Consider the following 14,155-nt stretch of genomic DNA (forward strand, 5'->3'; position numbering starts at 1 on the left):
CTCTACGATACGCTTTCCTTTTGCCGCGCGGCAACCATCCAAACGGGGACATTAACTCTCGCTGTAACGAAGACGGCGCCTGTGCGCCATCCTGGCATCCGAACGTCTTCATCTTTCCCCGGTGAACCACAACCAAACCCAAAAAGGGCATTCCCATCACAGCGGCTCGCCCACAAAAAAGGCCAAGCTGCCACACATTTCACCCCCAATTAAAACTTTGCCAGCGACTACGGTTACAGCGTGCGAGGCTCTCCTTCTTCCCGCGGAATTGTCCACTTCTGCCGAGTGGACAAAAATGAGTTTTAATTGGTACGATTTTGTTCAAATGTCTCCTTTGCATTGTCAAAACATTTAGTTCAATCACAGAGGTATTTGAAAATCGTAGTAATTACGCTCTAAAGTTGACTCGCAACATACACGCGAGCCATCTGGAGGAAGAGGACAAAAAAGTGAGCTAAAGGACTCAGCAGAAATGACATCAAGCTAATTTCGCTGAACATCGGTATCAATAAAGTATGTACTGTATTGTTTTTTTTCCAAGGTTCTCAGCATAATGGAGTGTCACTCAAACAAAGTCAACCCCGTTGCGCATTTTACTTCTTTTTAATTGGCATTAAGATTGTGAGGGTGGGTCCTGAGAAAAAAAAAATGTTATCCCCAAAATGTTTGAGAATCACTGGTAAAACAAACACGCAATCGTTCAAAATGCTTGCCTGCAAAAAAACACATCTGTATGCTATGTGAAATCTATTTTCGATCCATCTATTTTCAAGGAGTTGGCCAGTAAGCAAAAGTTACCTTGCTGCACAAAATGGACCATCGCTGACTCTAAAAATCCCTTTTTCCGGCAACCCAACGAATGAAAATGTGACGGTTACGAAGGTTTCTGCACATCAGACGATTCAAATTAATTCCGTCTTGCAGCGAGAAGACGACAAAAAGTCAGCCTGGGATCATTTCTACCATTAGCTTACTCATTACTTCTTCCCTCTTCCTCTTGTTCAGCATTTCTCTTTATTGTCCGTGACATCAGAGCGCTAATTAGAAGTGCAGCAAGTCATTGGTATTCCAGATGGACCGCCGCCTCATTTAAAGGGGAGCGCCACGCGAGGAGCGCTTCCTCTCTCGCCGAGCGTGTCGACCAAATGTAATATTAAACACCCCGGCAAATGAAATCATTTAAGGGTGTTTGAGAAGGGATGTTGGATATCTGGTGGCTACCAATTACACAGGCTTTGCAGAGGTGAGGTGAGGAATCGCATTAAAAGGCATGGCTCTCGGGCTCGGAGCGATAAGGAGGGAGGGGACGAGTGGAGACGTGTATCGGGTAGGAAGAGCCGGCACTTACATACAGAAGACATTTAATTAGGTACACGTGCGCTGGACCCAGTTCAAAAAAAAAAAAAAAAAAAACATACGAACGCTCGGTTTGACGTGTTGGAATGAATGAAAATAGAGAAAAAGGAAAATGAAGTTGAGACTGAGACTGCATAAAGTACAGTTCAGTTCAGTTGTATTTAACTTTGACGTACTACCTATGTGCATTTAGCCTTTAAGAACAGTTTGTTTATACACATTTATTTTGGGGAAAATTTCATTTCATATTTAATTGCAACATTCAAGTAGAGTTTTTTTTTTGTTTGGTCCAACTGTGCATACTTTTTCGGTGGCTGACAATAATTTGAAATGTACCTTATCGGAATAAAACAAAACACCTTGGCCTACAACGCTACTGCATATTAATGTCGGTTATTCAATCTGACTCAAGTCACATGGCTCGAGTCCCCCACCTGCGCTTCCGTCCCGCTTACCCGCACACTTCTTACAGATGACCACGCCCAGGTTGACCGACGCCCACTCCGGCTGCGCGGCGCGACAGTCGGCGCAGCTGCGGTTGGCCTCGTTGAACCAGATCTTGTCGGCCACCTCGTAGTCGCACAGCGTCTCGGCGATGGATTCCTGAATCGCTTCGATCCACTCCAACTTCTCCTGCTCCGACTCGGCCACGAAGCTGCGGACGATCGACGGCGACGTCGTGAGCAGAGCGTGCCTTTTTCCGCATGTGCAAACGGGAGTGAGCATCTACATCATCAAAGACTCTGCGATATTTGTTGCATTGATGTAGACATTTTTTGACATCAAATTGTTTCATGGAAATGTTTTTATTCGTTTGTAAAATGATTTATCAAATGAAATTGTTTATTAATTTACTGTGACAAATAAATATTGGTAAAATAACCAATTGAATATATTTTATTCAATAATTGGTTCATTATTAGAATTAAAAGTTATTATTATAAAAAAATACAGTTTCAAACATGGAAAAGAATGATTTTATCATTAAAATTAACTATTCTACTTTTTATTTTAGTCCTAAAATTGGTTCAGAAAATGTTCATTAAATAATTGGTTCATACAGTTTACAAATAAGCATGAATGAAAAATAAATAGACAAGAATTAGTAAAATAAAACAATTTCCTAATTACCATATAGGGAAAATCCGCTTAATTAATGTAACAAATTCTTTATTTAAATATTTTATTTAAAGTATATGTTGTTATTATTTATTCGTGTCACGAAATAATGTCATAATTGATTTCATAGAAATTTTAAAAAAAATTTAAAATCAACAATTTTACATACACGTTAAAAGATAATTAAATAATTGGTAAATTACATTTAAAAAGTATCTATAGATTCAAAATGTATCCATCATATTATTTTATTATTATAAAATAAAATGAATTGTACATAATAAAATTTGCGTTTCCTACAGCATTGTCAGTGCCAGATAAGCTCACAGTTAGCCTAGCTTCTTCGATTTGTTTTTTTTTTCTACTACTACTCTTTCTTCTTCTTGTATTTCCGCACAGTCTGGATACTCTGTGGTACCATGCTGCCTCTCACAGGCCAGTTCTTGGTACTACAACAGATTTCTGGTTTGCGGGAGGAAGCTTGCGTTTGTTGGCGGCGATCTCGTTGTGCTGTGGTGCTCATCTCTAGCACACCAAACACGAAAAAAAGTATTATATATTATTGATAAAGATACTTGCACAATTAAATGTAGGAACAGGCTGTACGGGGCTGAAAATGGAATATTACAGAGATATTATAATAGCTATTAATATTGCCGCAAAGCGTCGCTCACGTCAATCACGCCGCCCTTGTGCTACATGACGCCACTCTGACCATGCTCCGCTACATAAAACACGTGTGAGGGGAATCCATTCGGTCGGCATGAATATTAAGTGAAATTGTGGCTCTCAATCAATTCCGAATGTCCAACGGACGCAAAGTGAAAGTAATCGTCGGGACTGTTCCCCTGGACTGTCGTCGCTCTTTTGCATGGGAAAAAAATAAAACAAATAAAAAGTGATCCAACGTGATCAATTTCAGATTATAACGAGATAAGGTCGGTATGATGTTATAACGTGACAAAGTTCACGTTTTAACGTGATAAGTTATCAAGTTCTAACGTGATCGGTTTCACGTCCGCATTCGGCGATACAAAACGAAACAACTCCCTCCGGTTCAGGTCACGCCCTATGTGCGTCTTCTTTTTGTGTCTTATAAATCAAAGTTACTCTTTTACTCTTAACGGTGGTCAATTTTTTACTCTTGTCACAAAGTCAAGAACGTCCGTTCCAACATTGCCTAAAACGGTGTCGAAATGATGGCAAGCGTTATCGCTCCCAATTTGAAGATAAATCCACGGCTGAAACAACAGGCCTCGGTAGAAATGGACTCGAAGGTATTTGGGAACTGAAAAGCTCACGCATGCCTTCCACCAAGCGATGTGTCCTCCACTGGGGGATAATCCGAAGACCTCCAATGTCAGGAGTTTTCATTAGGGAATCATTGCCATTGCTAATATCCAAGGTACAAATATTGTCAACAGTCTCTGTTATGCCCTTGAGCTAAAAGCCTTTATCTGCAGATTTATTTAAGTCCGAGTGCTTAGCGATAAGTTTTCTTTTGCGCCAAACTTGAATGTCTTTGTCCCATAACGTGCCCTCCCCAAGCCCCCGCGCTTCCTAATTGTCATTCTCACAACTAATAAACGTCAGCGATGGTATCTCTGGCGCCAGCAAAACAATGGAAAAGCCAAAGTGAATCTCCCCAGCCTAAAGTGATTAGATGAGTTTCTGGCTAATCCCCACCTTGAGCAGGTAGCACAAGACTCCTAGGGTGACCAATCGATTTCATACACACACACGCACACACACACACACACACAAGCACACACGACACTATCCTTTCAGCATTCACCTCATCAAAACAATTCGGGAGCTCATTTTAATTCCACTTTCTTTTTTGGGGGCGGGGGGGAGGGTTTTGCACACAAAATGCCAATTACGCCCAGGTTATTAACGAAAGCGCCAAACGACAGGACCATTACGGAGGCCTACACAAACAGATCGATTGGACGTAGGGGAGACCAGTAGAGGAACGAGGTCTTACATAAATCAAGACAATCTACAAAAGGCGACGAAAAGAAAGAGGGTGGGGGAAGAGAGAACGTCGTCGTCCACAAACAAATAAGTTGTGCTTTGTGATGGTTGTCTTCTAAATGGGCCATTACAGCTCAAACACGCTGCGCGCTTATTGATTGTCGGGCCCGAGGGAGTGCGGAGTCACCTCAAAGGTTCGACAGTTACAGGCGGAGGGTTCATTAAAAAAAAAAAAAAACAACAACTTTGTATGTAGTGGGTTGTAATAAAGCGCTTTGACAGAATACATGATTTTATTTTTTTTTTTTTGCACAGCCAAAAACTCTGAAGTAAGCCTTTAGTCAAGATACAAGTCGACTTGTTTATTCTGTCCGAATTTAAACAGGTTACCATTTGTTAATTAATTAGATGTACATTAATTGATACGTGTAATTGTACAGCAATGGCTCAATTCAAATGTAACTCAATAGATGTTTAACACATTCACTGCCATTGACGGCTTTAGAAGTCAAATATCCATGTTAACTGGGAAGGCTGGCAGTGAATGAGTTAAAGATCAACTATTTTACAACTGTATTCAACTCAAATGCTAAATACAACGCTAAACATTTAAGCTGGACTACAAGCCAATAAAGGTGTGCAGATGTACCAAAAGTTCTTGAAAGGCGTGTTGATTTCAAAGACCCTTCGGTCCGCGTCTCGAATGTTGGCGGCCGTCAGCTCCACTTCACAGATAGCCAGGCCCGCTTCGTAGTCCTTCGGGAGCACAAAGAGACTGAGATCACAACAGGCATTTGGGGAAAATGGCCTCTTTTCCACAGAAGCGAAGTTCAATAGCCTTTCTAATATGGACATTTAATTGCATTTAAGTTCTGCTTGTGCAACATCTTCGTACAACTTCAACCTGATATCATATACGGCATTGCAAGATCCATTAGTCTTCAGCAGACAGCCTCTCCGGCTCCTATTTTCAAGGCAAATTTAGAAGCCCTCCCCAATAAGGCACGATCACCTGCTTGCCTCATTAAAGTCACAGCTTGTTTTTCCCGACACCGGCTTTCAAAGTAATTCACTCTCATCCCAGCTAACAAACACAGAAGGAGAGCTACATTTACCACAACCACATTGTCAGTCTTGCTGGCTTTTTGTTTGTTTTGTTTTTTGTTGTTGTATTTTTTTAAGGAAAGCACGTCCTGCAAGAAATAGTTCGTGAGAGGCAATCACGCGGACGTCACTGGCCCAAACCAGGTCTGTGTGTGCGTGCGTTAGTAGCTGAATGTGTGTGTCATTGTCCCTAAAACTCAGCGAAAAGCCAAATAGGCGCACCTGAGGATTCCAGACTAACTCGAGTTTTCAGTCTTGAGTCTTCAGTTTTGAGTTATAGGCAGCTAAAAGATTCACGGTGATTTAATTTCACACTTGATAGGCGGGCCAGGCACTCCAGAGACCCAATTATTTGTATACAAGCAATTAAAAAGTCGATTCCCCCTCATATGTCTGCTGAAATCCTCAGGCCTTGTTCGATTTTGCAACCTTTTCAGCCTGTTTGTGGCTATTTTTAGCTAAAGCACACAACGCGGTCCGTCATTTTAAATAAGTTTTGTCAGTTTGCTTCTTTTACTGCATTAGGTTTGTAGCAAACATTACTTTTTTGGTCATCATTATAGGATTTAAATATCCATTTCATTTTATTTGTAAGCCTTGAAATTCAAGGTTGTTTGCACAAAGCGCAGGTTGGAAAACATCCTCAAGAATGAATTTTCTCAGCAGCACTTTTTTATCTCATACTGCTAATCGTATAGAAAGAGCTTCCACTTCTTAAATAAAAAGCAATTCTTCTTCATGGTCAGCTAAGGGTGTCCCAACTTTTTCAACTCAAAATGACTTCATTCAATTGCTCCGTTAGAGTGCAATAAGTTATTAAATGCGTCTTTCGGAGATTAAGAATATTACATGAAATTGCTCCCCTTGTCCAAAAATTGATTCATGATGTAATCTGGCATCCAACATTTAAAAAGTCCATTTTACCCAAATTGAATGCAGTATAACAAGGATATAATATCAAGGAATTAAAACATTTGAACAGCACTTGTACAAAGACGGTATGAGGTGGGCGCCTAATTAGAGTTCAAACATTTATATAAGCGTTGGGACACCAGGCCATTACCGCTACAAGAAACAGTACGATATAAAACATCTATTGTTCCTCCGCCAAGTAATACGCTTGTGCCGACTGGGATTTCTTTTTCATTCACTTCATTTACAGCTCAGTACACAGAGCCAACATGGCATCCATCTGTCTACTTGTAAACAGTATCCATCCACACGACGATATTCATCTTCGTCTCTTGTCTACATCTTTTATCTACGTACATGTCACGGGGCAAGTGCCGCTTACGATCCAAATGCAGCACACTAGGAAAGTCGGAAAAGGTTTTCATAATTAATCTGACATCAACTGTGACGGGTCAAATCAAAGGCAGCATTCCGCGCAGTTAAAGGCAGTCACTGCACAGTCGAGCGGGTCAGGCCTCGACGATAGCTTGGACGATGCAATGGGGTGTAATCTACAGACTGCAGGTCAGGATATGATCGGAGTTCACTGTTGCCTTCATCCACGATTCGCAGAGAGCAGAAGAGGCAAAATGCACAATATGTAGCAGAATCACAGAGACCGGGAAAGAGACTTAGCAAGGCTCGAGGTCGTAAGGCTGGTCCACATAGAGCAATAATGATTTACACCAATTAACCCCAAATCTTGAAGGAAACCAATGAAAACCCAGCACAAACACAGGGAAAACATGCAAACCCCACAACAGGAAGGCCAGAGCTCGGATTCTAACCCTAAACTGACGAACTGCGAGGCAGACGTGCTAACCGGTCGCCCACCCTGCCGTCGAAACGAGAGTAATATCCTGCTTTTCATTCCGAGCTCTACCTTTACCTCTCACTTTGTCAGGCGACACACTTTGTAAGCCTTCAGACTGTCTTTACCTTGGTGCTTAAATGACCTCAAACACAGCTCCATCACAGAGCTTACGACCCGTGAGAAATGAGTCCAGGGGCGGCGGCGGAGGAGGAGCCAGGGGGCCGATGTTTCCAATAGCTCGTTCATCACGTTAGATTAAATACTCCACTCCGCTGAGCTCGAACGGGGCGACGCTCTACTTCCCTTCTTTCTCCTTTCTCTCCTCCTCTCCCATCTCGCATAACAATCCCTCCCCACAAACAACCGCCCCCGCCCCGCACCACCGACACGCAAACACCCCCCACTGCCGGATTGATCACCAGCTGAAATAATCAAATTAATTGGGATTTTCTCCTGCCCGCCTCCGCTCTGATTTGGAAATGTGCTGACGTGGCGGGAAACCCGAAAGAGAAATCTAACAAAGATGTTTGTTCACGCTAATGAAGAAAATAATGAAAGGCAAACAGCACAACAGCGGCTGAAGGGAACGCCTGTAGCATTCTCCAATGTGTACACAAATAGAGGCTAGGAACTTTAGGAAATAGCATCAATGGAACGTGCTATTTTTCCCACCTCTGCCCCAGCAGGATGAAAGTAGGCAGGAATATCAGGTGTTAATTAGAATGACTAAAGAGCGTGTGAGAGTGTGGGGAAGAAGAAAAAAAAAAAAACTACGATAAAAAGCTCAAAAAGAACATTGTCAAACTGGGCTACGCAAGCTGTCGCTTGTGGGCTCGCAAAATAATTTTTCGTTGTAAAAAAAGGAAACAAAAAAGCGATGCCTTGAGGTATGAGTTTCATTCGTGTAACTCAAATCATCCACATCTCAAATCATCTTCCCCCCCCCCCCCCATTTAAATGAATAGAAATGCCATTAATCCGTTCCAACCTTCCATAAAAACACAACAAAAATGTATTTTTAATACGAAAGCTAGCCCTCTATAATATAACAACGTTTTGTCACATTTTTTGCTTCAATCAAATGGATATTGTGCTGCTCCTTCGGGTGTGTAATGCCTCGCTCTTAACTCTCAAGAACGCATTGCCTGTTTTGTTTTTTGTTTTTTCCCGTCGCAACAGGTTTGCACGTCCTCGCGTGTACGGTCACGTGGCGTCATTTTCATTCACGCGCACGTTACTTTCCATATTCATGACTTCCCGCGTCTCGTGGCTTTCAAACAGCCGCTCATTGTTCTGTTTCCTTTTGTCAAACGGGGAGCCCTCATCCTGCCGAGAGGAAGTCCCGAAGGTGTGGAAAAGTACCTGTTCTGTTTTGCACAGCCTGACTTTGCTCCCCGCCAGGGACACCAGAACTCTGCCTTTGTAGGCGCGCACCTCCAGCACGCCGCGCTTGTTGGTGGAGGAGCGGCGGCGCAGGCTGCGGCGCGTCTGGGAGCCGCGGGCGGAGGGCCGCGCGACCGTCTGAAGGGTTTCCATCCACTCGCGGCGCTCCCCTGCGGACGCAAACACCAGACGGAGCCAAGAATCAAGAAAACACATTTAGACAAAGAAAGATTAAACGCGATTCATCTTTTTGATTTATTTATTTAGTTTTTTTTTTTTTTTTTTTGCATCGCTTTCGATGTCTGCACCATACAAAGGCTTCAAGTATGAAAGAGAAGTAATTGGACAGGATAAACCACAACTGGTTGGAAAAATAATATCCTTGAAAGCTGCTTAACTGAGATTTGAAAGCCTCGAGCTAAATTTTGCAAATTAAAGCAAGCACAACAGCTAATTAAAATAAAGTGAAAAATCGTTGCCATGCATACGGCAAGGTTTTTTGGTTTTTTTTTCTTACCTTGCGATAGATCCACTCCAATATTTCGCGCAGAAGGTACTTTTTTTTGGTGACATTACACAAAGGGGCAAGCCACTCATGTGAAATGGCAATTGGGCTGAAATGGACTCTTAAAAGGGGCGCACGCTTGACAAACTTCACCGCAGCTTGCCCAAACTCAAAGCCACAGATCTGGAGACGAATTGACAGGTGTACAGTATGACGCGTAGCGTACGATGCACGAAAAAGCCGAATCGAGGCAACCGCACTCCTCAATCCCATTTTCTATTGGCAACTGAAACCCCCCCCCCCCCCCCCCCAAAAAAAAGATGAAAAACGTGACTCGCTATTTTTGTTTCCTTTTTATTACGCTTATTTTCCATCGATTTGCCAATTGAAAATGGGAAGAAGGAATGATAGACAGGTTGATGCTTAACGTGGAGGTCCCAAAAACACGAAACCCGATAAAAGACGTTCCGACACGGCCGACCCCGCCAGATTTACAAAAGCACCTCGTCGTATCAAAGCGACAAACACGTTTCATCGGTGACCTGCCGGCGCGCCCTCGGCTGAGTGACAGGCAGCGCTCTCAATGAGCTGTCAGTCATCGGACGGAGCTGACATTGTCTCCCGGTGACCTTAATTAGCTTCCCGACATCGCGGGAGTAGACGTGAGCCCCCCCCCCCGTTTGACCTCAAACGCTGCCTGCCCCTGAATTCCGTCCTGGTCTGGCTCCCTCCCAAATTTGCGATGAATTCACAATTCGCCCGCATTCATAATGAATGGCTTCCTCCATTATTGACTGCTCTTTACATCACTCGGCTTTACTGTTCCTTTCCCGGCCAGCTTTCTGACTTCCATTACCTGTCCCGCTCTCGCTTATTTGCTTCGTATTTTATTCAGTGCTCTCCTCTCTCTCTCCTCTCCTCGCCGTCAATCCGAGACAGGAAGTAGCGAGGGGAAGGAAGCCGCGGACGCAGGCGAGCGCCGTGTTAGCGTTAGCGCGCCTGAGTACATTTGCTTGTTTGGCGCGTACGCCAAATAGTCCCGTGAAGGCCTGGCTAAATTCACCCGTCCCTGCACGCCAAAATCGCGTACGGTCAACCCCCTTGCAGTATCGTGGCCATTTTTAGGAGGTTAACAGTATACAGGCAAGTCTGAATTTACAGGTGCACGCCTTCGGTGTTGTATCACATTATCGTGTTCTGAAATATATGTTACAATTCAGCTAGCGGATTTGATGTAAGGTTTGGATGCACATTTTTCTGTTTAAATACACAATGCTTAACTCTCTTTTGTTTTAGGTTTCAGTTTTACAGTCAACTTTAACTGGGAGTGACAAACAGCTTGAAGCAAGCACGCTTTACCTCTATTTGGGGAAATGCGCTCGAGACAGTCTTTTTTCGTTTCCTCAAAGTGATGTTATATGATAGTCTCCCATTTCTTCACAGCAGGAGAGCAAGAACAGGCACAAAAGAATATTTGTAAACATGAAGACGCACTTTTCAATATGTTTAAAGCGCGTGGAAGAGGTTAAACTATTTTTTAAATGTTTTTTATTCGGTGTCTCAAAAGCACAGATTTTCACCTAACGCGGGTGGGTCTGGAATGTATCCACCATGATAAACAGGGGTTCAATGTACATAATTTATGTACAAGATTCAAGATGACTTTCATTAATATGGCTTGGATGAGCATTTTTGGATTAAAATCTACTTTATTATCTTTTGTTTTTTGTGTTAGTTGTCCACTAAACTTAAACTGGGATGATGACATAAACAGCTTGAAGCAAGCACACTGTGCCTCTTTTTTTTGGAAAACAATACAAATGACAACTATAAAATACTTCAAAAGGCACCACTTGTTGTATTATTATTAAAGAAATACTTAAAAAATGTAAAAGTTTAAGTGTGTTGCGTAAGTTTAAATGCGCTTGAAGTCTGTGGAAGGGGTAAAACTATCAAAAATCTGTTTTTTATATGTTCTCTCTATATCACATTTTTGTTACCTGTAGCAGGTGGGTTGGAACATATCCGCTGCAATAAATGGTGGTTCGATGTGGCTTAAAAAAAATTACAAAAAATAAATAAATAAATAAATCTTCGACGCTTGTTAAGAGGCAATACTGCACATTTAGGGCTGGAGAGATGAGTTCACTTTCCACAGAGAGCGAAGAAGCGAGTAAAGCACTGAAAGTGGATGAAAGGAGAGCCAGGTCCACTCTGCACCCGGCAAGCAGATCTTAAAGGCCGCCCACACAGCCGCCATCAAAAGGAATAGATTTAAAATACAAAGAAGAGCAGGGACCAAGCATTTGTTGTTTTTGCTTTGCTTCAACTCATCGCATCGGCATCTGTAAGAACTAACAAGCGCATTTTTATTCACCTTGTTTGAAAGGGGGACAAAGTCGACTTTGCACTCTTTGCACTTCGCGGCGGCTGACCGATTGTCCCCACGTTGCCTGTTATTTTTACGGCTTCTTAAACAGTTTAAAGTGTTGAAAATAGCTCCAAAAAATATATATTTATGCTTTTGAATGCTCCACTGTCTGAGAAGTGAAGTGAAGAAGGGAAAACTTTGTCTCATCCCTCACTCTGCGGAGCCGTACGGCATAATTGTCGCCTCAAGATTGAGAGTCTGTTTTTTTTGACAATGACAGTGTTGTACGAAATTGGTGATTTTTTTTTTTTTAAGCATATTCAATTAGCGATTGAACGCGATTTTGGGGTGGTGTTGTGTTGATGTGAGTGTGCAACGAGACAAATGCTACAACCTCAAATTCTTCAGAAGAGCTCTTTAGGACACCACACTCTCGACTTGTTAGTCGTGGTTTGCACATCTGCCTCACTGTTCTGAGGTCCCGGGTTCAAATCTCGGCCTCTGGCTTCCTCGCCAGGTACTCCGGCTCCCGTGTCAGGTTAACAGAAGACTCCCGTCCAAGTTTTGCCTTCACTCCCCCCCGAAAGCCGACAATCTCTGAGGAACGAGGCCGCAGTCTGCGGTCCCGGTGTGGAATCGGCGGACAAGCGCACGCCCTCATTCTCGTAGGTGGCCGTCAATTATTTACCCCTTTCTCCATTCCCTCCGTCCTCACTTTGCCCTTCCCCTGCCGGCGCCGCCTTTACCTCTTCGTTCCCTATTTTGCGCATCCCCACCCCGCCCCCCTTCTATTATTCCTTCACTTCCTCTCGCCGCTCTGCTCTTCATGTTCAGCAGCTCCTTAACTCCGCTCCACTAACTCCCTCCTTTCCCATCAGCCTCCTCGGGTCCTCCTGGTTCCCGCGGGCTCCCCAGAGATTGATGAGTCTTCGCTCCAAGGCGAGCCGGCTCGTTTAAAGATGCATGAGGGGGACGAGGCCAGGTTTCTCGCTCTTTTGCTCTCTTTTTTCAGCCCAACAGAAGAGCCACCAGGCTGGAGAGGCTCGCAACGTTATAGTTAACAACTACAATTGAAAAACCTTTTCGTTGAGTGTAATCAAAAAAAAAGAAAAGGCGAAACTGTCAATATAAGCGAAACAAAAATGTTTTCGTCTATCAATTTCTTTCATACAAAAGCTTTCGATTTAAAATCTATTTATTTTGGATTTTGGATTGTTTGGATTTGGAATGATGGACATGATATCCACACCATCGTTGCAGGGAGCGCACGTCATGTGGCCACGGTGATGGAAACCATCAGGTTCTAAGGAGATAAGAAGAGAAAGCACTCGTCCATACCTTCTTTCTCCGCTCGGAATATGAAGGTCCGAAGTGAGGTGACGACCTCAAACTTGTTGTCACCTAAACTTCGGACCTGTCGGACGGCGGTGGCCAGAATCATCCCTTTGGAGTACATTTCCTGCACAGAGAAGCACACAGGACGCACTACATAACTTTTTCGATCGGATTCAATTCTGAAGCGCGGCTGACGGATATCTTCATCCGACTCAAGCCAGAAGCCATCAATACGACATCCCATTGACGTACAGAAATGCCTTCCCTGTTCGCCTCTCCGGCAATAACGTTGATAAAAGGCGCGCACATCCTGGGGTGAGAAGCGCTTGAATCAAAACGTGCTGCCAGAGAACGAGGAGTTTATTCGCCGTGCTGATTGATTTTATTTGATGATTTTTAAGGGTTGCAGTTGCAGACATTTCCAGACACAAACCCAACTTAGCTACAACCACAAGTTACATGCTTTGCATGTGTGTCCAATGTAGCTTCTCCAAACTGGGGCTCATTTGAACTCCTTAGAAGCCCTGAAATTCGCCCCAAATTTTTACCAGCATACTCAAAAATTGGTGAATTTTCAGGTATGTTTGGAGCCCAAATTCATCCAAGAATAATAACAAAGAGCTGTCTCACTGCGATTCATTTTCTTTTCAGGCTGCTTTGCAAAATTGGAAAAAAAAAAAAAAAAAAAAAAAACAGAGGACACAGCATGGGTAAAGTGCGATTTGTCGTAATGTTCCGTGTTTTTCCCCCCTGTGGAGGCACCCAAACAACCGAGGATGCGGCAACTTTTGACAACGGCAAAGAAAGTGGCGGGTCATCGGCGGCGCGAACGAGAAACCTTAATACCGGGGCATCGTTTCGAATCAGGATTCAAGCCCTGATGTAACAAAGAAATGCCCTTAGGAGTTGCCGGGGGGAAAAAAAAGTCAGTGTTCTCGTAAGAGAGACAAACATTATGTTGCTCTAGCGGTGTGAAAATCATTGGCTCGTAAGAAGCAAAATAAGACAGACACTGCATTATTCATGCTCATAGTGTCATTATCATTGCAAAGTACCAAAAAGAAAAAAGAAGACGAAGGCGTCATTTTGTTTGCTGCACACCGCCATACATGGCAGGAATGACGAAAGGAGGCGGTGAACTTGTGACTCCCTCTTGCCGTTCCTTAATTAAGCCGCTGACCTTGCCGCCCACAAAAGGAAAAAAATTAATTCAAGCAGCCAAAAATATTACCCGGCACAG

General features: G+C 43.3%; 1 protein-coding gene across 10 annotated transcripts in view; it reads right to left on the bottom strand.

The window, feature by feature from the left end:
- arap2 (ArfGAP with RhoGAP domain, ankyrin repeat and PH domain 2) overlaps positions 1-14,155 on the bottom strand; it is a 96,392-nt gene that overhangs the window by 65,574 nt on the left and 16,663 nt on the right. For 8 of the 10 annotated variants that reach the window (XR_009786901.1, XM_061764388.1, XM_061764391.1 and 5 more), the window contains exons 8-11: positions 12,919-13,039; positions 8,684-8,874; positions 5,102-5,208; positions 1,812-2,011 (exon numbers count right to left, since the gene is read on the bottom strand). Coding sequence is in view for 8 of the 10 variants with exons in the window: in XM_061764388.1 (XP_061620372.1) it covers positions 1,812-2,011; positions 5,102-5,208; positions 8,684-8,874; positions 12,919-13,039 (619 nt within the window). In the remaining 2 variants the exon portion in view is untranslated. Of the gene's footprint in view, positions 1-1,811; positions 2,012-5,101; positions 5,209-8,683; positions 8,875-12,918; positions 13,040-14,155 lie in introns of those variants that run through there. The other 2 variants (XM_061764395.1, XR_009786902.1) reach the window with 2 other exon arrangements.

The sequence above is a fragment of the Phyllopteryx taeniolatus genome, chromosome 23 (assembly GCF_024500385.1).
Source record: "Phyllopteryx taeniolatus isolate TA_2022b chromosome 23, UOR_Ptae_1.2, whole genome shotgun sequence".
NCBI lineage: Eukaryota > Metazoa > Chordata > Actinopteri > Syngnathiformes > Syngnathidae > Phyllopteryx > Phyllopteryx taeniolatus.